Source organism: Oreochromis aureus, linkage group 2 (assembly GCF_013358895.1).
Source record: "Oreochromis aureus strain Israel breed Guangdong linkage group 2, ZZ_aureus, whole genome shotgun sequence".
Classification (NCBI taxonomy): domain Eukaryota; kingdom Metazoa; phylum Chordata; class Actinopteri; order Cichliformes; family Cichlidae; genus Oreochromis; species Oreochromis aureus.
The window spans coordinates 11,870,475-11,895,251 of NC_052943.1; the positions used below are offsets into that span (position 1 = coordinate 11,870,475).

Sequence of the window (24,777 nt, forward strand, 5' to 3'; positions counted from 1 at the left end):
AATCATGCCTTTGATGTAGGAGTACTTCATCATCTGACCATTGAATACATGTGAGGGGATCAGCTGTCAAGTTAAAATATGACCAGTGGAGACAGCACATGTCTTATTCACAACTGTGTAATCAGACGCCTGGGGCCGAGAGACGCAGCGTCAGTGCTAGCTCCTGATCGGCAGAATCATTTTTCTGTTCAAAATCATCCAGTGAATAGTTAATGAGCAAGCTTTGTTTGTAGCACAGCCAGGGCCGTCAGGATGTAAGGTAATATGGAGCATCAATTATGTAACACAATGTGCGCACTCTGACACCCCCGTTCTCCCAAAGGCCCATCCCTTTAACTTTGAAAGTCAAGTGAATGTGTTTGTGTGTGTGTGCATGCCTGAACACTGGAAAGCCAAGTAGAAAAGGAAGAAATAAAAGAGGTAAGGGCAAAAGGAATGCAGGGAGAATGAAAAGGAATCAATAAGAGGTTGAATGCAAATAATTGTATTAATTTTCTGAGCCTTGTATAATTGAAATTATTTGCATTTTTGCTGAACAATATAGTTACTCATACTACATTTTACATGGAAATAGTCTCCCAGAGTTCTCACCATAATAAATAGAAGAAGTTTTATGGCAATTCTATAGTTTAATACTTCCTTAAATCAATAACTGGTCTATCTCAGTTTACTTTATAAATGTCCTAGTCTGTCTCAGTTCAGCTCTTCACTATGTGGGATGAAATTAAAATACACACTACAACACTCAAGCTGAATGCAGCGATGCATTATGTCAAATTAATGCCCACTGATAAGTTTTAATAACTTTGGACAACATTAGAGCCTTGGGCCAACACTTTGAAATAAACTTGCACTTTAGTAAAATTACACTGTGATATACTTATTTAGGCGTGTAAATGATGGCTGCTTCTTTTTCAGTATGCATTCTCATAAGTTTTCATTATTCCCACTAGGAACTGCAAATATGAAGAAAAATGAGTCGTATTCTTTCATTTCACATTACCCTAAGCTCACAGTAGAGGGCGCTCACTTCCCACATACCACTGTAGTGGTGGTGGATGCCCCAAAGCTTACTGTTTGAAGCTGCATGTGGCAACAGAAGTGTACAAGATTTGCAGCTCAGAAGCATTCCCACTCATTTTTCCTCTTCTGCAGAGATCTGCTCACATAACTTCACTACTGAGAGGAGGCAAAAAATATTTGGAGAGTATTCATTCCTCTGGTACTCTGGGGTATTGTATGGCAAGTGGCTATAGCTCTGTGTCTTACTCACTTCCATTCTGTAACCAGTTCATTAATTTTAATTGACCTGGAGGCTAATAATTAAATTAATTTTCTAAGTAAAAATGTTTTAGCAGTAGGGGGCATAACTTTTGATTGTTCTGTGGGCTCTGTTCGACAGAATTTGACAGAGGTGGTGAGATAGTGTTGTGTTTTTTCCCTCCACCTCTCCAAAGTGATTGTCATGGTGAAGCGGAGAGAGAGGTGAACCATGTAATCTGGGCAGGCTCAGCAGCTCAGGCACCCTGGGAAACATTGCTTGGGAAATTACCAAGAGCTTGGCACAATTTCACTTGAAAGCATTATTTATCTTTAGGTTGTTCTGTACAAAGCAACAAAAGTATAAAAATGAGGATCACTGTGATACGGCTATTTCACCAGTGAAAAGGAACTACTTTCATGCCATTTTGTACTACTTTGAGACACTTTACAAAAGTCTTATGCATCTAATGCATTTCAAAGACTGCACCATTTTTGTTTAATAGAGCTTTACACAAATTACACACATAAATCCATCCATCCATCCATCCATCCATCCATCCATCCATCCATCCATCCATCGATTTTCTTTTACTTATCCAATTCAGGGTTGAGGGGGGAGCTGAAGCCTGTCACAGAGCGAGAGGCAGGGTACACCCTGTACTGGTCATTAGTCTTATCACAGGGCTCAGTAATGACATATAATAAATGTTAATCATTATTCTTTGATGTAAATTCATCATTTACATCAAAGGAAATAGAAAAGACCAAATACCCCACAAATACATTTAGCAGTTTACATCCTATATGGGCAGCTTTTGGAAAATAGGAGGATACTTTTATTTAATGTATTTGTGTGTAGCAGGGAGGATCTGTTCTGGGTAAATTACAGTAATGTGTCTTAAAATGTTTGATAATTGTGAGGTGTTGTAAACTTGGACTTGCTCTCAGTAGATTCAGATTTAGTGTGTGATAGAAAAAAAATGGATTCTGTCATTGCATTTAAATACAACGGTCCTCTTGGTTATTGTCAGAGCTATAAAAATGAATGGTGTGGACTCCTGTCCTACATGAAGTGTGGAAAGCTCCCTGGATGACAAATGAATGGGCAGGGAGGGATGCTGAGGCTGAGGATCTCTGATGGATGTTCATGACCTTTGACCACAGAGTTTGAACTGGAGTGCAGAGAAAGCGATCAGTTGAATTTAGACAATGCTGACATGTTACTTGTGACCCATCTGGTGCATTTTTTGGGCATTGTCAGCTGTTCATTTTTGTCAAAATACAGAATACTATACAAATCCTTCAAGATAGAATCTGTCTGGCGCCCTTGTAGGTAGCCTATTTAAATTAAATGGAGAGATCCAAAAGTTTAATGGTCGCAGTAGATAAAGATGTCAAGCGCAGATTCACCATTCTAATGTAAAAGAAATAAATAAATAAACTAATAAAATCTTTTAAGTTTGATTGTGTTTGTTACAAAAAAGCTGCATTTATTTGGCATACGACAAAGAGTACTGTGCCAAAGTCTTGATTATTTCTTCATATATTGCAAATATAAACCACTGCACAGGAATGTGCAGTGGTTTAATTGAAACATGTATTCATAAATAGAATGCAGCATGTAAAAACTTGCTGCCATTCTAATGAGCTTGAAAATCCATAATTGGTATGAGCATCTTCATTCTCCAACACAGCCACAACTCTTTTTTTGGCAAGCTTTCGTATCATTTCTTTAAGTAGTCTTCAGGAGTAGTTTTCCAGCCTTGAAGGACAATCAAAGCTCTTCTTTGGATGTTGGCTGCCTTTTGTTCTGTTCTCTGTTAAGATGATCCCAATAATGCTGAAGTCTGCACTCTGGGGAGTCCAGTTCGTGACTGATAGTGTTCCTCTGTGTGTGTTTTCTAACTAGATATGCTTTTTCTGCACTTGTCGTGCATTTAGGAACACTATCATGCAGAAAAAATTGATTCATTGGCAATCAGATTCTTTCCAGATGGTATTGCAATCAAATTTTGGAAAATCTGACAGTACCTTTCTGCATTAATAATTCCATTAATGTTGACAAGATCCCCAACACCAAACTCTGACAGAGCCTCTGAGTACACACTCACTGTTTGTACCTTGTCCAGACTTCCTCCGTACATATTCATGACGATTTGTACCAAAACTTTGCAAATTTGCATCATCAATCCATAAGACCTGTTGCTGCTGATTTTCAGTCTAGTTCTTGTGTAATTTTGAGACAGTGACTCACCATTAAGATCATTCACTGATGAGTTTTCAGAAAATGAAGACCAGATGTGTCTCTCAGGTCCTGTTTCTTCTCTAGAATTTTTTTCCTAATTCTTAAGGCCATGACTTTCAGGTAATGCTCATCTGCTGTAGATATATATGTATATATATATATATATATATATATATATATATATTTTTTTTTTTTTTTTTACGTCTGCCAGATTTTATTTTGTCCTCTATTTGTCCAGTTATTTTAAATTCTTTAAGCACACACTGCATACCATGCCACTAATAGCTCTTTGGGAATTTCCTTGTGTATGTAAATACTGTTTTATGTCTCTCAAAGGTTTTGTGTTGGCATTTTTTGTAGATTCAACTAAACAAATGGGAACAAATGATGTGTTTTTGTGATGAGCTGCTGGTAACAAAGTACCAAAAGATTTACTAAGTTGTCTGTTATGTGTAGACACAACACTTGATTTGAGTGTCTTTTTGTGCTTGAATGAGTCTGTGTTAAGTGCCGTAACAAACAAGCAAAAAGAACGAAAAAGCAGTCAATATCCAAAGAAAAACTAAAAAAAAAGTCCAGCTTCTTGGAAACAAATATAAAGAGATGATTGTACAAAGTTCCCCCCCTCAAGAAAAAAACAGTATACAAAAAAAGCATCATATGAGTTATTAAGTATTAAGACTTAAACGCAGGGCAGCACAGAGGGAAATTGAAGGTGGCAGAAAGTTCCCCCCACCACCTCCCCAGGGGGCAAAGGAACCAGGGCTTTTTATTTACGCCACTGCTTTTCTATTAACTTCCCTTGGATGAAACAACAGCTGCGTGCCATCTGCAAGCGATCTAATATTGTTAGCGGTTTTCTGACATAATGCCCTGTAAAATTTTAACAAGCCCATATGCTCCAGATAGATGGAGGGCATCCAGCGTTAAGGAGACTCTTGATCCGTGAAGAACGGGGCATTAAAATTAGCATGCTGTTGCCCTGGTGACGGAAGCAAGCTAACCCGAAGCTGCACCGTAATGTTGACGTTTAGAAAGTTTGTTTGTAAGTGGAGACTCTGCGGTGTAGCATTTTTATAAATTACACATTCAAGGCTGCCGGGGGGCTAGCAGTAAAACCCGGGGAAACCCCTGTTACTGCTTGGTAAGGGGTCAAGGTTTGTGTGTGTGTGTAGCGGGGAGTTGGCAATTAAAACTTGCTGAGCAGCTAGCAGCAGCGCCACTACCGTTAAGCTTCCTGCGCAGGAAAATACGGAGAATCTCGGATAACGGGAGGTCTTCTCACAAGGTAACGAATAACAACACGAATTTTCCAGCTCTGCTACTACAGAAAGTGAGGTCTGCTTTGTGCGAAACATGCACACGTGTTTTGAAAATTGTAACGGTGAAACATGATGACAATTACTCTATATTATTTATTGGTTCATTTAGGGTCATTTTATTGATAATCTAACCTGTAATCTTTTTATTTAATCTGTTTTAAACGTTTCTCTTTTTAAGGCTAACTGAAACTATTATATGTATTTATATATTCTATACATTATTATTGTTACTTAAAAAACTAAAATAAATTAATAAATTTGTTTGTATTGGCTTACAAACTTTGCATTTGCAATTTAATGTTGCCTTCTTACACTGCAAAATGTCGTGTTTAACTATTTAATTCAACTAAACGTAATATCATCAGGGAAAAAAAGTTTAAATTGATACACTTGTGAGATCATGTCAATAAATCTTTAGTTTAATCATGTCTTTTATTCTGGCTTTATTCTGGCTTTTATTTACAGATATCCTGTTTCACTTAATTAACCATCATATGTACAAAATAAAATCACTTTTTTAGGTAAAGTCGAGTCCATTATGTTTATAAAGCCCCAAATCAGAAAATCTCTGAGCCTCAAGTTTAAAATTTTCAGTGCATTTTTTTTTAACATTAATATAAAGAGAGTCCAGCTTTGCATAAAGACTTCAGAGATAAGACTTAGACAGAAATAGAAAAGGATTCTAATCTATTTTCTTATAACAGCTAATATAACCATAGTCCAAGAGTGAGTATTTGAGTAGGGTAGGTAAGTCTAATTGCCTGAGGGTAAAAGCTCCTCAGAAATCTTTCTGTATTGGCCGCTGGTACGCAGGAGTATCTTCCTGATGGGAGCATATGGCATGATGTTTTTTATAGTGAAGAACTAAACTAAAAAACTAAAATCAGGGGTGAAAAAGTCATTATAGTTAGCTTTAGCTTCTAAATATAACACTTTAAAATGAAACTCTGGAAGTGACTGGAAACTTGAATAAATCAGAAACAAAAGCAACTAAAAATAAATGCTAATTTAAAAAAAAGAAACTACGATAACTCTGCACGGCATGCTTTCAGGTGTGCAAGAGAAAACCTGACCTTAGAAGATGGTGAAAAAAAAAAATGCCACCGGGCGTCACAGGTGCCCTTGCACAGACAAGACACAAAAGTCTGTTTCTCACATGGCAAGCAGCAAAGACCTGATCCAGCTGGATGATGAAGCTGAAAGTGACACCTCTGCAGCTCCTCCACAGCCCCACATAACCATCCAAAGCCAGCAGGGCTTCCCAGACAGAGTTTACCTACTGGCATCAGTTATCTATCAGAATAACCATCTGGAAAAGCCTGCTGCACAACGGTTAGTGAATTATGGCAAAGAAAGAGGACTCCAGTTACCTGAAGTCAAAGATGAGGAGATGCACCGTGCAGCTTATGAGTTGGCCTTCAGCACGCTAAAATGTAAGTTGGCAATTAACTGTTAGCTCAGGGTTATTTGTCGAACCTTTATTATTCCTTTTTTGCATTTCTCTGCCCGCCTGTCATATAAACATAAATCAACAACCTCATATGAGGAGCAGGCAAGTAGCTGCCTGATGTTTCCATTCATAGTTTGTTTTTGCCTTGAGATGATTTTTCACAACACTACCGAAGGGAAAATTTCTTAATAAACATTACTTTCTAGCATCTGATTGTTAGAACCTGACTGGCATTAGATCCTAATGTGGCAGTCTAATTGAGACCATGGGATGAGTCGTTTAAGGGCCCGAAACAATCAAAGTCTCATTTAACCATTAATAAAATAAGTCACTGTTTGTTGTGGGTGGATAACCAGTCTGTTACCTAGAGTGCAGCACAAACCATACAATTTTTTTATGATTAAGAGACTGTGATTGTCCTTTGATATAGTATTAAAAGTCATAAAAATCAATAACAAAATACCAAGATTGCATCTTCTCTGGGCCTCTGCCGACACTTGGCTTAAAAGTGTTAAAAAAACAAACAAACAACAAACCGACAGATTAAAGTGATTCCTAATTTTTGATTTATACCTTTTGGTAGTGATCCGTGGTTTGGGTGAATGTGAAGCGACATCAGGAAACGTTTTCATCAGCTCTCACTTTAAATCATTTCTTTTTCTAGAAATTGCTAGCAAAATTGATTTGATTGTTGGCAAACAAACAGCTTTGGGCAAGTTAATTGACAGGTAGAATTGCATATAGATAGATTGATGAAGGGTGAGTAGAAGAGGGGAAAAAATGCTCGAGTGGCCATGGGGGAATTCTGCGTGATGCTACAAATCAATTTGTCCCTTAATCTGTTTCCTGGGACTAGGGTGGGGTCGGGGTGACCGAAGTCACAGGGGTGTGTAATCACCATGGCAATAATGCAGAGGAGGCGAGCCAACAGCCAGGGCAGGAAGCCGGCTGGAATCGATTTAACGTGTTTTCAGTGGACGCCGAGGTCAGGTTGCTAGAACACCCTCATAGCCATGGATGATTTTTTTCCATCTTCTCACTGTGTGTCCACTGAACCTGGATGAACGTCAGACCTACATGTTAAACAGTTAATGCAGATCAGCTCAAAAATATCCATCATCACCAGCTCCAGCACCTCATCTGAGTAACTTATATTAGATTTGTAGCTCTAGGTCATCATAGCCTGCTTGCATTACCAGGTGAAACTAGGAAGATTGCTAAGGATAATAGAAGAGAAACTAGCAAAATTTAAAGAAAGGAAGGGTGGCTCAAGACTTGTTTTTTTAATCACTCCTTTCTTATTATTTTAAAGATAAATACTGTTATAAGTTTGGACTAGACAAGGTAAGATCATTTAAAGAAGCCATGGAGCCTCACCTCCTTGTGTTGAGTACTTGAGATAGATCAAGTCATTTTTACAGTAGGTGTGTAATCATGTATGTATTTTGGATTCGTGTTCGTATTTTTGTGACGTTTACTGTGTAGATGAAGTGACACACCCTCGAAGCGTCTTAGTCGTCTTTCACGCCAGCTTTTCATGCAGAATTTGATTTTCTCCTGCTGGGAATCACAACAACACACATGCTTCTTGTAGTGCCATTCAATGACTGATCCAAAACTGAACAAAGGTCAGATGTTAACCTAAAGAAGAAGTGCTTCACCAGAGAAAAGCACACATAGCAAAATGTCAGTGAGTATGAACTGGTATTGATCTTTGTGATTATAACTCTTATCTGTTCTAAACAAAAGATTCAGTGAGCTCCATGTCGGTGGCGGAAGATTCCCTTTTGGGGCTGTTGTGAGGAGTGTCGAGCAATGCTAAATGTTATGGGGCTGGTGCTGAGGATGATCTTTACCCTGGTGTAGAATTGCCATTTCATAAACAAAAGACAAAGCTGTTGGGATTTTCTCCACATCTTCTCCTTCTCTTACACTTCATTCTCACTCTTTTCTTCTTCTGTGCCTTCTTTTGTCTCTTAAAAAAAACAATTTTCCAGTGTAGCTCTGCTACATCACTGACCTAAAGGCAGGTTATGTTTTCAAGGTTTCATATCTTATTCAGTGGTCATGCAGTGTGCTGTCATTGCTTGAGGAATACGCTCGTGTTAAGCTGTGTAAAGTAATTTTTGTGGGAATGTAGTAGAAATTCAGTTGACCTTGTCGCTAGCCATAAAAGCCCCCCCTCCTCCTCTTTTTGCCTCTTTCTACTGGCTGCTCCTCTGAGTATTTCTGTCTCATTGTCCACTGGCCAACTGGGCTGCCAGGCTGTCAAATGACTGAGGCTGCTCTTCTCTCTGTGCAATGAGAAAGGGCCACTCTGTGTGCTATGCTGGACTTGGAGCGTGAGACAAAGAGAGAAAGATTTGTCTTTTTTTTTTGTCCTTGACCACAATCAGGGCAGTTATCACCACTATGCCTCAGCAAATATTAAATTGTCCAGGTGCATAATACGTAAGATAGATTGAGCATTTAGACCAAAGGTGAATGTATAACTTACTGCAGGTACCTTCACTGGCTGTTCCAATGTTAGATTAATGTGCAATTGGGTGTACTGATGCAGAACACTGTGAGACAAAGACCTGCTGAAGAGGAAAAAGAGACGCCATTCAGGTCTGGCTCTTGTGCCGCATTTGTTTGACTACAGTCACCATCAGTCACTGCTCATTGTGTAACACCTGGATGGAAGCCACACGACACATAACCTCACTTCTGCATCCTACAGTGCCTCCTGCTGATTGAGAATGCATCATATTTAATTTAATTTTTTTTTTTTTGTTAGACTAATTTTAAGCGGCTTTTGCTTGTCAGACTTAAGAAATTTTCCATCATCCTCCAGGTAAAAACGCAGCGTGGCGTCTGCTGTGCAAAGATGTCTCCTGTAAGTGATTTATAGCAGAATTCCCTCTGTGTTTTGCTCAAATTGCAGTGTGTGATTTATAGCATGTTAAAGACCATGACCTCTGCAGAATCAGGCGTCATGGCCTCCTTAGAGATCTGTTTTGCAGTGTACACTGAGCGGTTATCTCTTAAGAGATTGTCTTTAAGGACTTCTGCAGTAATGGGGACAATTCTCAACCTTATTCGCCCACATCTGCAGTAAATTACACCACTGCTGATGTTGTAGAGCTCTGTTTCCTCAATTAAAGATAAGCTCTATCATGTGAAAACAGTTGTTTGTGTAACCGCTAGTGTGTGTGTGTGTGTGTGTGTGTGTACCTGCATGCAGATGCTTGCCTTGCCCTACACTGTATAGGGGTGCCCAGTGTGAATTTGTGATGTTGCGATAAGTTAACAGCAGTATGTGGTTTCTGTGGTGTCTCGGTGGATAGGGTCTGGGTTTAGATCCTGTTTGCAGTCTTAGAGGTGTGTCTGTTAGGAATAGGAATCAACCAAAAGGCAAACCACCCTTGTGACAGACAAAATTTCAAAACTGTGGTTTCACACTTGAAGAAACACATGCATCTTATTGACAGCTTTCGCAGTTGTCTGTTTCTTCACTAGACGCGCATTCATATTAGAGAAATTATCCTTTTGCCCTATTCACTCAGTGTGCAGAGAGCAAACGCTACCTGCAGAGAAACTTTGAAAGCAGCTGTTCTGTAATCCTAACATGATAGACGGGCAAGTGTTCCTGTCTCTCCATCTCATGCATATCGAAAAGGAGAACCTGCTGTTCACAGATGGGAATGGTAAGGATAAGCCTGTTGGTTTTTATGTATATTTTAAGAGAAAGAATCCTGTTGGTTAGCGAGGCAGTTGCTGCTTTTGTGATACGATAGCGTGGGTATGGGGGTGGAAAACCACTATAAACCGAGGAAAGATATCTGATAACGAGCTCTCACCTTTTAGCAGTTTAAAGTCAGCCCTTTCACAGTTCTGTCACCTTTTTCATAAAGAAGGTCAAGAAGAGTTTCCCTGGACTAAAATGACAGAATTAACTTATTGATTGCACCATAACGGTGTGCAAATAATTTTTATAGGACATCAAAGTATAGATGAGCAGGTACCTCTGTAATATTCTGTATACAACAAATTACAGTATCTCCATAATCAGGGTGTTTTTTAAAAATTCTTTCTTTTTCCTGTTAAAAATTAAATATAATCAGAGATCTTGCTGTCAAAATGAGATGCCTCATTAAGGAATAATTACTATAAAAGCAAAAGTGAGCAAAAGTAATGTTATGAAAAAAAATATGTCCCCACACTATCTTGTGTTATCCTTGCCACATTGGTAAAAAAGTAATAGGAGAATTAGACTAAAAATGTCATAATGACATGCATATAGTTAGATATGTTTGGGATCATAAATTACTTGGTTACTTGAGGGTTAATTAATGGTGTGAATAAAATGGAAAATTGAATCATACTGGCACATACTAGCCTGGTATGAAAAACACGCTCGCGCTTTATGTTTGGCTTCACTGATTATGTCTCGATCTGACCTGTTCATTATTTTATATGTCATCGGTGTCATTGTTCCTCCAATTAAATGGGCTCTCATAGCAAAGACACACTAAGTGAAAGAAAAGAACCAAATGAAGAATCAGATTAGGTCTAATTAAACACCAAATAAGCATTTAATCACGGGAAATTAAACCCCCGATCTAATTGAATTATCTTTTGAAATTAAATTGCCATCATTCGGGGTGCCTCTAGGAGCCTCTTTTGTTCTTTGTCTTCATCTCTTTTAGCTCTTTTTTTTGTGTTTTCATGTTTTTATCATTAGATGTGGATTCATTAATGGATAGGAGTAATTTCTTGTGCCTCCGTCTCCTCCTCCAAATGGAGGAGTCGGGATTGGTTTCGAGGGATAATTAGACATTGATATAAAAGATGCATTAATATGCATCATCGTTACTCACTCACAATTAGTTATTGAAACCTCTGTTATTACATTTCTATCCTTTTAACCTTGTTTTATTATTCCTGCGCAGATCAAGAACTGCTGGAGGACATGATGATTGACAGCTGCTGTTATCTTACTCAACCAATGGTAAATCATTTCATATAATTTTATATGTCTGTAATTTCTCAGTTTACCTTGTTATCCCTCTGTGTATAGTTTTGTTTACCTTAGTGTTTCCACAAACACTCTCCAGTGTTCATGTCTTGCTGTTTACACTCCACATGTTGTTTGTTCTATTCTCTCTGATCTTATAATCAGTAACAGTAATATTGATTTATTGCACTGACACGCTCCTCTCACCAACTCACAAAGCGCCTTGTTTTGTTCATATTCCCTCCTCTAATCAATGACAATGTCTCCCTTTGGAGTAAAAAACATCTAAACGTTACTATGTGGCAGAACATATCTGGCTGTGTATTATCCTTTATTACACCCCATTAATTAGCAATGAAATCAAAACAACCCAGGGGCAGTGAGTTTGTATGTACCATCTGAGTGTATTCTGCACAGTGTGTATGCTGCGTCTGTCCTCTAACCAATTTTTATTTTGTTATGATGCCGTGTACTCGTAAAAGAAAGCTTTGTAGCACAGCCGTGAACCTGCAGCCTTCTTAAATGAAGAGGTATACTCTGGAGGAGGCTGGCATGTACTTTTGCCCTACTTTTAACACACCACATAAAAGATTCTGAGCAAAGAGGAGGGCTGCTTAAGCTGTTTTCTCCGACATTCTGGATGGTGATAAAACATGGGCAGAATACAGAGCGACTGCGTGGCTGGTGAAGCTGGTGAAAGAGACGCGTAATGAAAGCGAGCGGCGATGAATGTGCAAACAGAAAACAGAGCTGTCGTGGAGTTTACACATCGAAGATAGCCAATGTGTATTTCAGTGAAGGCCTAAGCATACATTAATACACATGAATGTATGTGTTTGCAGTGTAATCCCCACAGGCACACAGATGTACACTTGCATCGTAGCCTTGTGAAATATGGCCCTGGGTGAAATGAATGGCTCTCCCTACGGGATAGTGGCAGGTCGTTACTCTGCATTTCTCTAGCTAGACAATAAAGCCCAGACACAATGAGACAGTCTTTAGAGCTCACTCTTACCTTCTTTTACACTCCTGGCATCTATAAAGTTCAACCTTGGTAGAGAAAGAGAGAGACGGGAGAAAGAGGTGAATGAGAGCGAATAGACTGCATGTAAAAAGGGGGTACATGAGGGTATTGGATAAAAAAAAAGAAAAAGAAAAAAAAAGTAGAACGGAAAAATGAGGGTATACATAGGCTTTGAGCCTAAAGCACATTTGATCACAATGGAGGAGGAAAATGAAGCCTAAATCCCACGGAGGATGGCAGTAACCTGAATAAATTCTAGTCAGGAAGACAGAGAAGGTAGAAAGCGTTTGACATGACAGAGTTCCAATCCACGTGTAAAATGAGGCATATGAAACTTTAATCACAGCTAATGTAGTACATGCATTCGGGATATTTCATCTTGAGTTTGTTCGGTTGTGTTATGTCAGTAATACACTACTGAATTGAAATTAGCCCTGAAATTAAACAGAGTGAGATGAAGACAGTCTCAAGAGACGGGGATAAGAGTTGCTAAGCAGAGCTGACATGTTTACTGTTTCCCACCATGGGACACTGTTTCCAGGCAAGCTTAGTGACTGGGAATTTTCCCACACCCAAGTGTTTAACCTTGGTGAAGGACAAGTGGAATTTGAGGTGATGAGGGAAGTCGAGTGAGCTAAAAAGCAAAGCGCCACAACCTGTCTCAGAAATCGACCTTTCAAAAAAAAAGAAAAAAAAGAAATTAAACGCCTCTGTACCGAATAATAAGGACAACCTAATTCCTCGCCCAAAACAGAAACCTTCGTAGCGTTCTAACTTCTCTGCCCATTAGCCCAGTTGTGAGGATGTGGCAAGCTGTTTCTGCAATGGAGCACCATCTGCCACTAATGCGGCTGGTGCCCTCCCACCCTCAGGGGGAGAAAGGTGGGGTTAGAGAGAGGAAAGGACAGGGATATGGAAAGAAGTGGAGAGAGAGGAAGATAGTGAGTTTAAGGGAGAGCGATAATTGTAGGGGAGTGCTGGAAACATAACTCAGACTTCCTCCTAGTTTTAATTAAGTAGCAAATGCTGGGTCATGGCAGGACATCCTTGAGCTACTGTGTGTGTGTCAGTTGTGTAAATGAGAAACAGTTCAGTCACTGAATCAATACAGATAAATAGTATCAGTCCACAGTTCTCCTCATTATGTAACCGAAATAGGGCTATTTAAAAACCACCGAGCTACACCGATGCGGGTGTAAATACTGGACATGCAACATATGCTGACTTTTGAGCCGTTACCACTGAATAAAAACAAGGTTGTTCCTCAAGTTATTAAAATGAGAAATATTTCTATTAGGCCTCTGCTCTTGTTCTTGCTTTTAAATGAAACACGGTGCCTTTTGCTCTTACACTCTAGCCAGACGAACAGATGAGCCTTGTTGCCGTCATGCTCTATGACTTCCAGAACAGGAAGTTCCTCCCTCGGGAATGCAAGGTGGACGAGATCATACAGGAAGTTAGACATGTGGAGGACTACCTCCTCAGGTGAGGAAAAAAACAAACCGAAAACAAACCAAAAAACAAAAGCACAAAAAAGATAAAATCACTGCGGGTGAAATTATTAAAAGACAAACACAAAAAAACATGAGGAATTTTAGATGAAGTATTTTAAATCTACACAGCCTGGCTGGTATTGTCTTCATGTACATCTGCCTGTGTGTGGGTTTCTTATCATATGTTTCTGTATTTTTTCTGTTTTTAAACAAAATCTGTTTCGTTGTCTTCAGAGAGATTTTATAAAAACAACCCCCAAAACAAACCATGATAGCTTTGCAGCTGTGCAAAACACAGTGATAAAACTTTACAGAGCTCAAAATGAAGGTCAATTTGGCAGATGGAAGTAGTCCAACCCATGAGTACTGAGCAAGCGGAGTCAGAAGAAAGGAAACCAAGAGCTCACTGGTTACCATTCACACGTTCTTTTTAATCTGTAATGTATTTGTAACTTTCCATGTAAGGCATCTGGTGGATAAACATAAAAACATGTTCAAAGTTCAAAGTGAAATCTGGCCTGTGTGCTGTCATCATAAGGATACCCCTAGTGGGTTTTTTTTGTTTGTCTTGTGTGCAGGTTTAAAACCAAACTGGCTGCCTCTCTGGCCCGCTGCAGGATCAAACATGATCTCTTGTCCATTGAGTGTATCCTGCCAGAGAGTGTGAAGAAGAAGCAGGAGAGGTCGAGCAACCTTCCGCTTTACGCATGGGTCAACACGCTGAAGAGCAGGTCAGCTGAGCATGCTGAGAGTACACGCTCACCTCCCCAGAAGCAGATAGTACACACTTACACATTTACACCTGTACATAAACACAGACGTGCACTGTAAGCATACCCAGGATGTGTCCACACGCACCTGCATTTACACAGACCTTTAACTTTGGGTGCTATCCAGTGTTTTATGGGCCAGGTACCCGGCTGACATCCAATTAAATGTCCGCCCTACACACTGTGTGTGTGTGTGCGCTAATGTGTGTTCTTGCCTGGGCCTGACAGCCTGATTCAGTTAGGTGTAAATCCTGCTGCTGTAGACAGATTCAATCAGCAGCAACCCTCAGTGAGCTCTGGGTCTGTAAAGGTCACCTGTTGGGACTAATGGTGTGTATGTACATGTGCACGTGTTTGTATGTGTATGTATGTATGTGTGTGTCTTAATGGCTTTTATAGCCCATATTACTATTAAAGACTCTTAAAAGGCCAAATAGCAACTCTGCACACTATTATTATCGAATAATGAGAGATAATAATAAGGAAAGGAGAGAGCCTTCCTCTTTCTGCTACCTCTGACCTTCGTCTTTTATCCCTTCTCTTGGGCTTCCGCTAATCTGCTCTCTCCTCTCTCTTCGCCTTCTTGCTCCTCTCCTCTTTTACTTCCAGTCTTGATGAGATCCAGGGTGTCCTGAAGAGTGCAGGTTTCTCACAGGTCAAATCGATTGGGCAGTTGGAGGGCCAGACCTTCTGCCAGGATCCCCACTGTGGGGATATACTGGTGTTTCCTGCACAGCTGAAAGCTCAGCTGTACTCCACCAAGCTGCTCAGCGATCACAAACTCATCATCCAGGTACTAGGTGCACTGAGAGACGAGGTTTCTGACAACATCAGCCTCCTCTCTAAAGACTCTAATATAGCTGTGGAATCTCTTTAGCTCCATCAGTCTTCTGCGATATTTATGATTTCACTTTGGTAATGGACTTTCTCAAATTGATTGTAAGACTGAAATCGCTTATGCCAAGAAAGATTAGTTTGCCCAGATACAAATATTTCACATCACTTCCACTCATATAGCTGTGCTTCACTTTGAGCCATAAAGAATTATCCTGTTTGGGAGGATTGGACAGTTTAATCATTTAATTTCTGCTCCATAAAAGTCAAGCTGCCACATAAACTGAACAGTACACAGCACCACAACACAAGTAAATCAGATTTTTGTGGCCAGATTCAATCAAATATTCACTGCCTCTCCCTAATTAATCATCTCTCCTTTAAATTTGTTCACTGACTCTCAATCACTCTTTTCATCTTCTGTTTTTCTGCTTTTTCTCCTCCCTGGTTTGCCTCACAGCATTGCTGCAACAAACTAATACTTTCACTCCCTGTGCCTGTAGGATAAGTCATGCAGCTTGGGCCCAAATGCTGTATGCTCCCTGCTACCAGAGGAAGGAGATGTTCTCATGGTGGGCTCCTTCTCCGGCCTCACTGTCTCCCACACTGCCGCCCTAATTGCAGAAAAGTATAACGCCAACAGCATCAATCGGCCCAGCGTCTACGTTTGTGTCAACAACTGCACAGATGCTCAAAGGGAGGAGCTGGAGCTCACTGTCTCTGCAATGGGCTGCACAAGTAAGACAAAACGAGTGTATGTCCTTGAGTGGGCTGTCAGTATCGGTTTGTGTCTGTGTTAGAGACAAAAGAGGCGACGGAAGAAGATAGAACAAAAGAAAGCACCTGTCTGTTACCCGTCTTTGTCTTTAAACGAAGTGAAAACTTGATATAGACCAACAAAGACTGGGTGAGTTCTAGTGAGAAAAATGGATGTTGCTGTCAGCAAAAATCCTAGGGACTCATATAAACTCAGTGTGCTTTAAACCAGGTTATTTTGCTGATAGTGGCTGCCACCTCAGCTAGTCATTAGAGAAATAAAAATGGGGAAGGAACAAAGTTGACATTTTTATGATTGCAAACGATGCCTTCAGGCACAGAATTTTTCTATAAAGAAATATAGTGGGACATCATGCATTTAAGCACGGAGAACATGTGCGTGCCTGGTGCTGGTTATCATTATACTGTCTGTGTCTGGCGCTCAGATGTGAGACTGATACTGGAGGAATTCCAATCTTTGCACACCGGTGACAAGCGACTTCAAAGAGTGCGCGTTATCCTGTTGACCCCCAAGTGTTCTGTGTCTGCAGTCAGCAACCCAGTTGATTTCATACTACAAGAAAATGGAGGTAATGATTTAAGCACTGAGCACTGGGCTTATTTACTATACTGATATAGAGCTGGGTACATGCAGTTGGTTAATATGCACAAATCAAGATGTTGTGCACACTGGATATGCTGTAGGATGTGATATTGCAAGCTTACATTGTTTAAATGCAAATTATTGCTGTTGCTATTCCTGTGCAGTTGTTGCAGTTGTTGCAGTTGCATTCATAAAAATTCAAAAACAAAAGCATGTCCTTAATGTTTTTATGCAACAGCTTTTAGTGAAAAAACTCTAAACTAGCCTTAAAATTAAACATTGAACATTTTCACCTTGAACAAATATCTGATGGAAGTTTTTCTTTGTGGCATAACAATGAGTGGATAACATACTTACTTAAAGATGCTTTTATACCCACTCGAAGACAACAGTTAATAAAGTAAAGATTATTCTCTTCTGAAGCTCCTCTTTGTTTTTTCAGACACAGACCTGCTGCAGGACCTGTCCCAAGGCTCCATAGCCCAAAGCAAACTGGAATCCCTGGTAGCACAGCAGAGGAAGGATATTGATCATGCCTTGATGTGTGAGTGTACAACCACCTGCTCTCATGCACGCACCACATAATCTGAGTCTCAAGCATGCAGCATCTCTGGCACGATGTTGCTTACACTTCCTAATTATCTAATCTCCTATGCCATTAGGCTGAAGTCTGTGGTGGTCCTTGGAGATTCTCTGAGTTTTAATTAAGGACCCTAATGTTACACTGTGCTGGTCATTCGCTGTCTTCTGCAGCAGTCTTTGCATATTTCAAAGTGTTTCGGTGTCCCGCTTTGTGTTGTATAAATTGTCTAGAGGTGATCATGATAGAAGTATTCTGTTTTATGCCGATGCTACTCTTTTAATCTGCTGTCAGTGTGTTTTTGCTCAGTTGTATTCTACTGTATATATTTATATACTGCATTTTCCTCTGTTCAGCAGATCTGTATCAGTGAGTTATGCTCATTAGCTTCAATCCATCTTGTTTTGTTCGGGGATCCTTCTGTCTCTGCTCTGGGTTATGTTCATTGAGCAGGTGGAGTCTGTAGGTTGGGGGAAATGTAAACTAGCTTCTCTAATTAAGCAGCTATTGATCAGCCCTTGTCTGTGGTTTTGCCAGTGTAGATGCTTTCTAATAGGACTGGTAATTAATGGCGGGTATGTATCGAGTGCTGTGACTCAGTTGTGTCGATGGTCTCATTTCAGCGTCTCTCACACTCACACACACCTCCAAAGCCTTTGGTGTCTGTTGTGGAGCATCACATCGTAGGACACCTGAATGACATTTTGGCCTGGTTCTAATCTTTTTGTCTCTGTTTCGCCTCTCTCCAAGTTATATTTCACATTTGTTTGGAGCCGATTTGCCACATCTGAGCAGGTTTTCTTCTTTATCAGCCGAGTGTTAATTATTTCTGTCTGGCTATAATTAGTGCGCAAGAAAGAAATCAAAGCTCAAATGAAGGGAGTCAGACTGCCAGCAGCCAAACAAATCTTCAAGCCAGTCGCTGTTAAATAAAATGAGCAATGTACATGCATAAGCAGCGCGAAGAAATTAATATTCAAGAGCATATTTCTTCAAAGCGAGCGGTTGATGAGGAGGACGGCTCAGCTTGAATAATCAAATGTAATTGTTGTAAAAAGGGATGAAGGGACGCTTTTTAACTAAATGTGTGTGTTTTTGTGTATAGTCCCCAAAGTTTTGGCAGTAGTGTACTCCACATGCTCGTCATACCCAGAGGAAAATGCGGAGGTGGTTAGAAAAGCATTGCAGCAAGCCCAGGCCCGTGCAGACCAGGAGGGGGAACCAAAACAAGCAAAGTTCAGGTCAGCCTCACTCTCTGCACCCCGTTGTACTTTCTGCTTCTGTCTCCATCATTGCCTTTCTTTGTCTGTTTGCATTGCTGTCTGTCTGTCTGTCAGCTTTGCAAGTTGTTTGTCTGCTTACCTTTAAACAGGCTTCTGTCAAAGCCTCAGCACACCTCAGACAGGAACAGAAGGAAATTCGGTGAAAATATAATCAAAGGTGCCATTTCATGTCTCTAAATGCTGTGTAAAGGCCACGGAAGAAACGATTTTCAGTCAGCTCGCCTTCCTGCTTTTTTTTTTCCAGGATTCTTTTCTTTGTTTGTGGGGTTAAGAGCTAAAGTCTGGTTGAAGTTTTTCAGTCCTGTTGACTTGAATGCATCAAGGCTGAATCCTCTCTGCAGCAAGCTGGCCTGTTGTGCTGGCAGTGCCTTAGGCTAGCGTAAATAAAACAAAGGTAGTATTTCTGGTAGGGATCATACTGGTTTTACCCAGACACCTACTCCTGTGTGCAATGTTTGTGGATTTCAAATAACAAAGTAATAAAAAATATTAATTAGAAAATGTTTATGTCAGTAATCAGAAAAAAAAATATCTTCAGCTGTTATTCCAATGTGTTTTCTTAATGTCACTGGTTATGTTTTTTAAACTGTATTTTCCTGTTTTGCTGCGTATGTGTGTGTGTTTCATTCAGGTCAAGCCCTTCCCCATTCATGTCCTCTGAGTATGCAAAGGCCATGGATGAAACAGACAGTTTCTTCATGCTGGAGCCAACAGAGCACACCAATGGCTCCTTTCTGGCTGTTCTTACCAGAGTGGTAAGCATCACTTTAGCAGATGAGCAAAGGAATTCTCTAATAAGCCACAATATACGCACCCTTGTTAGTAACTATATTATTTAACCTGAGAATATACTGATGTACCACAGGACCTCAGTTTTAATAATGTGTTAAGCAGAGTTGTGACCACACAAAATTAATGTACATGTACACAGAAAACACTTGTCATCACAGAGCAGTGCTTATTGCTCCTTGATGAAGCCAGTATGAAATCTTACTAAGCTGCTGTTTCCTTGTTGATCTCTGAGTGCTGCATCAACTGTAAAAAGGTGCATCTGTCTTCGGATGCAGAGTCAACACTTTGTAATGTTAGCTACATTTTGCTTCTTACATGGGATCAGTGATAACTAAGCTCTGTGAAAATGAAATTCCTCCAGGCCACTGCTGCTGCTACTTTTAGGCAGTGCAGCCAAAGAGTTAAGTACAGGCAAATTTAGCTCATTTACAGTACTGTGTAAATGTCTCCAGTCACCCATCATGTCTTATATTTTGTTTCCAAGGAGTCAGACTTTTTTGAGGAGTAAATCTGGAAGCTTAATGGTTAATGTTTTTGGTTCAAATCAATGACCATAAAAGGTCAGGAGGCTCTGTCACGATTTGGGGCTGCATTTCAACCGGTGGTGTTGGGGATCTTGTCAAAATTCATATTAGTATTAATACAGAAAAGTAAAGTCAGATTTTAATCCACTATGCAATACGATATTGAAAGAATCTGATTGGCAACAGCTTTATTTCTCAGCAAACACACACAAATTTAACAGGGAAGGGAAGAAAAGTAACCAACACCCAAAGAAACACTTTGGATGTCTTTCAAGAAGCCTGGAGAACTATTCCTTAAGACTACTTAAAGAAATTAAAGAAAGCTGCCTAAGAGAGCTGAGGCTGTGTTGAAGAAAGAAGGTGGTGATAACAAATATGATAAATTGACTGGTTCTTATGTAGTGCTTTTCTGCTCTACCTGAGCACTCAAATCACATTATACAACATTCCACAATCACCCATTCACACAAGCACGTTTTTTCTATGCTTAGGCAACTTGGTGTTAGTGTCTTGCCCAAGGATATTTGGCATGTTGACTGGAGCAGGCAGGGATTGAACCGCCAACCATTCGATTAGTAGTACTGCTCCGCCTCCTGTGCTACCGCTACCCCAATTATTGGCTCTGAAGCTCGTTAAAAAAATGTCTGTTTTTGCCTTATATACTCTATTTTCTTTGTACATGTTTCAATTACTTACTGCTGCCTTTTCTAATTTTACTAGCAAACCATAAAGAAACAAGGAATGGCTCAAGACTTTTGCACAGCACCATGAAATGATAAACTGTTTAAAAATAAAAGATAAACAGATGAATCAATAATGATAAAAGGAGATGCATGGTGTGGTAAATGTCACTCTGACATTTATGACTGTCTCAGTATCGTGTAATGGACTTTAACTGTCTAAGTATTAACACATACTTGGCCGTATTCCCAATAAGCCACTAAAACACACAGATGAATGTTTTCCCATTCAGGGTTAATATAAGAAACAGTAGAGAAATGGGAACAGTAAAAAGAGGAAATGATAGCTTCCTACAATCTCTACATATATTTCTCATTTTCCTAGCAAACTATAAACACATGAAGGGTGTCTCAATACTTTTGCACAAACTGTAGCATCCGTCACTGGCGAGCTGTCTGGTTTCAAGTGACAGATAAGTTCCATCATTAGTCCTGGACCTGACTGTATGCCTCGCCAGTATGATACCAGGGTGTCATGCTGCTGACTTTTGTAAGACCGGCTGACAGTTTATTCAGCCTTCAAAATGAAAATGCTGTGTACCGACAGAGGTTGTGTGCGTGTGTGGTTTTCACAAGCACAGACAGAATAGATTGGGTGATCCTTTATTTATGTCTGCAGAGAAAATATCTTGTTCTTCTTCCCCTGAGTCAGTCGGCTCTCTCGTAGATAAACACAGACAACGGTGAAATAAGTTTAATTGGCGAAGCTTATTAGTGTGGGGAATTGTGATCAAGTAGATACACTGAGCTGGCTGCAGTCTGTCAAAAACAAGCAACTACCGGGAAACTGAAGCATGAACCATTTGAGTTGTTATGATATTTGGAGAGAAGGCAGGCGGTGCACAGGGACAAAGCAGCAGAAGCTGAGATTGGGTGAAAATGAGGATCACAGTGTGTGACGGGCACTTGGTGAGACCCTTGAGGAAAGGGAAAAAGAACGGGTGGAAGGAGGTCATGGTGCTAGAGGAAATGAGAATGTCGGGTCACAGATGCAGGCGTCTTTTCCTGGTTTACGCGGCATCTAGACCGAAGGTGTGACACGTAGGTGAAGAAAGAGAACATTGCCTGAACACAAACGCATAAGTCTGAACATGAGAGGCCAAAATCAGTTTGAGAGCAAGTTGTTAAGAGTCAAATCTTGGGTTTTGCAGCCCAGAGGAGAAGAAAAAAAGGGCAGAGAGAGGGATTTAGTTTTGTTGCGGGAATGTGTTTGAGAGCAAGCTTTGATAATTTTGGGACTTTTCTGTGAACACTGGTAATTGGGATGCACTCTGTCTCTCTCCAATTCTTTTGTGGTTTCTAGTCACAGGCTTTGATTGCTTAATAAAGACTCTCCCTCAAACGCATCTGCTCTCCAATCCACTTTCATTTTCTTCTCTTTGCCTGTTCTCCCCGTCTTCCTCGCCCTCGTTTATTTGTGTAGGTGTCTCTTTAGAGAGACTCTGTCCAAACTGGCTGCAGGTGCGTTGTGTTGCACTGGATCTTCAGGGTTGTTTTGGTAAAGGTGCATCAGCAATTCTCATCAAGTGTTTGTGACCGTTCTTCCCCACGTCCTCATAATTCACAATATAGACCCCCCCGCCCCATTACCACCACAACATTATGAAATCTGCTTTCATGCTTTTGATGCCAGCGCGAGGTTATTAAGCCATCTTACCCCCACCGGGTGTGACGGAGCTCTCCCGCACCGTTTCCCTCTGACCATCCATCATGTTTTATACCTCCACAGATAGGAATGAAAAGATAATCAAAGTGCTGTAATGGTGCCTCAAACATGATTTTTTTTCTTCTCTCCATACCTGCAATAAACTCAGCTAATCAAAAGTTATTGTGGCACACTGAAAAGCGTCATAAAAATAGCAATTATATAAGTGTTTGAATGCTGTCTGGCATATATTGGCTGTCGTAGCAGTGCGCAGTGAAGTTCTTTATGAGCGGGAACAGCTGGGGACAATAAAGACGTTCAAGTGATGCGTTTCTGGCCTAATTTCCCGAGAAAGCGACCCACATCACAGGTGGACCTTTATCTAAAAAAACAAAAACAAACTGCTGCTGCTGACGGATTAATTTGGACAGTATTAACGGGAGATCCAAAGCCCTCCACTTTTAACATTGTCTTTATTTTCTTTTTTGTTCATAAATTTGGAAGCTGTTGACGAGATTTATTTCGGACGTAAATGTTAACAAAAGAGTGAGTTCGGATCCAGGAACTGCTGTGGCAGCTGAGTTTGGCAGAGAGTAGACGGAAGCGAGAGATTTACAGAGTATGGCGTAGTTGGTTAGTGGAGATGGAGGAGAAGTGAGATTTACAGAGGTGAGGAGGAAGAAAAGGAGGCGAGGGAGAGAATCTGTTGAATAATTCAGCGCCCCCTCCGTCTGTATGAGTTAACGTCAGTGAAGTTCAGGGCGTCCACCAAAGACTGCATTACTGAGGTGCTTCTAAAACTATGTTTACCTGCCTAGAGTGGATCGAAGCACGCGGCGTCACACAGGTGCAAGATTCCCCACCTTGACACAGTGTGTATGCACACATACAGAGAAATGATGTAGACTTATGGACAGCTTGTGCAAACGCCTAAATACATTTGCATTAAAGCACAGGCAAGCGCTCAAAAACTAAATACACACAAAGACTCACGCAGGCTGCATGTCCCTGTAGTGTGCACTGTGCTTGTGAATAATTCAGGCATTGAGGAGAGCAGTGGGCTGCTGCTGAGACAGCAGGTGACCCTGCAGCCAGCAGCAAGGACATGGTGGCTTCCTTTCCTTTCCTCTCTCCTTTTTCTCTCCTCTCGTCTCCAAATATTTGTTTTTACAGTTAAAAATGTACCATTCAGTGCAGTTTCCTTTCTATGCTAATCACTTAAAAGAACAATGTCCATTAACAAATTTTCATTCAACTTTACATTTCATGTCCCTATGCTTTTGTCAATTCTCAAAAGCCTGAGCCAGCAGTCAAAGAGGCACCAAACGAGGTAATCGCCAGGGCAAATGCAAAAGGCATACTGGACAAACTGGGCTCCAACCACCTTACCAGAAAAGAACACCACGAAAACAGCAGCAGGTTGAAAAAAGCAGCCAGTGTTCGCACCACCCAGTCCCAGCTCTCTGTCAGCATTCAGCCCAAGCATCATCAGACCAAGAGGAGTGACAGCGCTGTACTCTGTGGACATCAGGATTTTACTAACATGAAGCAGTCTTCACAAGGTGGGTGTGAACCCAACAGTCATATAACTCAAGTCAGCTGAATGTGCAGTGGAGAGAAAAGATACATACCAATCTCATGTGTCCATTAAAACTAAGCTAATGACATCTAACTTAGAATAAAATGTGGAAATGAGGGCAGAGCTTGCCTACATCTCTAAAAAAGAAAAGAAATAGGCTGTGGATAATTAAGGCTCACTGATTGGTTGCATCATCTATATTTAGGGATTTTTTTTTCAAGCTGGGATTTACAGATGTTGTGTACCAGTAGTAATGTTTAGTTTGATTGGAAGGAGTTCAGCCTTATCCCCTTAGCCTCCTACACTTTATTCCAAAATAATAAATTCCTTTTTTGTCCCATCTTATTGTTTTTATCCTTTAGAAAAACCCAAATCACTGCGCTCGCAAGCCACAAAGGGCACCACATCAAGCTCGTTCTCTTACTCCAGACCAGAATGCAACAGCTCCTCCTGTTCCTCCTCCAAACTAGAAAAAAGCTTACACACTGCTCCTGTCACCACCACTCTGCGTTATTCTTCTTCTTCTGCCACTCCTGCGGTCCCAGCGGCCCGCTCACGTGGACCTCAAAAGGAGGTGCTGAAACCTGTGCTCTTCGTCCTGCCTCCCGTTCACTTCCCCAACTATTTTCCACCCCAGCACAGCCGATCCAGATTCAGCCCCAGCCTCAGCTGCAAGTGGAAGAGACAGACTCAGATCGTTTCCTCCCGCTCCGGCGGCAGTCTCTCCAAAGATGCTCAGGAAATTCCCGTCCTCACACGTTTTGACCTCACAAACACAAAGATGACCATAAAGAAGAGCTAGCCTTTGTATCAAAAGTCTAATAAAATAAAGCTAGCAGTGCCTAAAACCTGCACGAGAAGTTCCGCGTTGTCA

At 40.6% G+C, this 24,777-nt stretch overlaps 1 protein-coding gene across 3 annotated transcripts; it reads left to right on the forward strand.

Annotated features, from left to right (window-relative positions):
• Positions 1 to 4,358: 4,358 nt before the first annotated feature.
• On the forward strand, positions 4,359 to 24,755 carry LOC116324106 (putative methyltransferase NSUN7). 3 transcript variants are annotated; one of them, XM_031744655.2, is made up of 13 exons: positions 4,359 to 4,796; positions 5,883 to 6,263; positions 11,215 to 11,273; positions 13,661 to 13,788; positions 14,375 to 14,527; positions 15,176 to 15,359; positions 15,904 to 16,138; positions 16,603 to 16,746; positions 17,203 to 17,304; positions 18,446 to 18,581; positions 19,255 to 19,378; positions 23,622 to 23,886; positions 24,266 to 24,755. In XM_031744655.2, exons 2-13 carry the CDS (start codon positions 5,912 to 5,914, stop codon positions 24,703 to 24,705), a joined length of 2,322 nt encoding a protein of 773 aa, XP_031600515.1. In that variant the 5' UTR covers positions 4,359 to 4,796; positions 5,883 to 5,911; the 3' UTR covers positions 24,706 to 24,755. The 3 variants fall into 3 exon arrangements, with proteins under 3 accessions (XP_031600515.1, XP_031600516.1, XP_039473934.1); XM_039618000.1 differs by having other exon boundaries at positions 4,796 to 4,846; XM_031744656.2 differs by lacking the exon at positions 5,883 to 6,263 and having other exon boundaries at positions 4,437 to 4,796.
• The last annotated feature ends 22 nt before the right edge of the window (positions 24,756 to 24,777 follow it).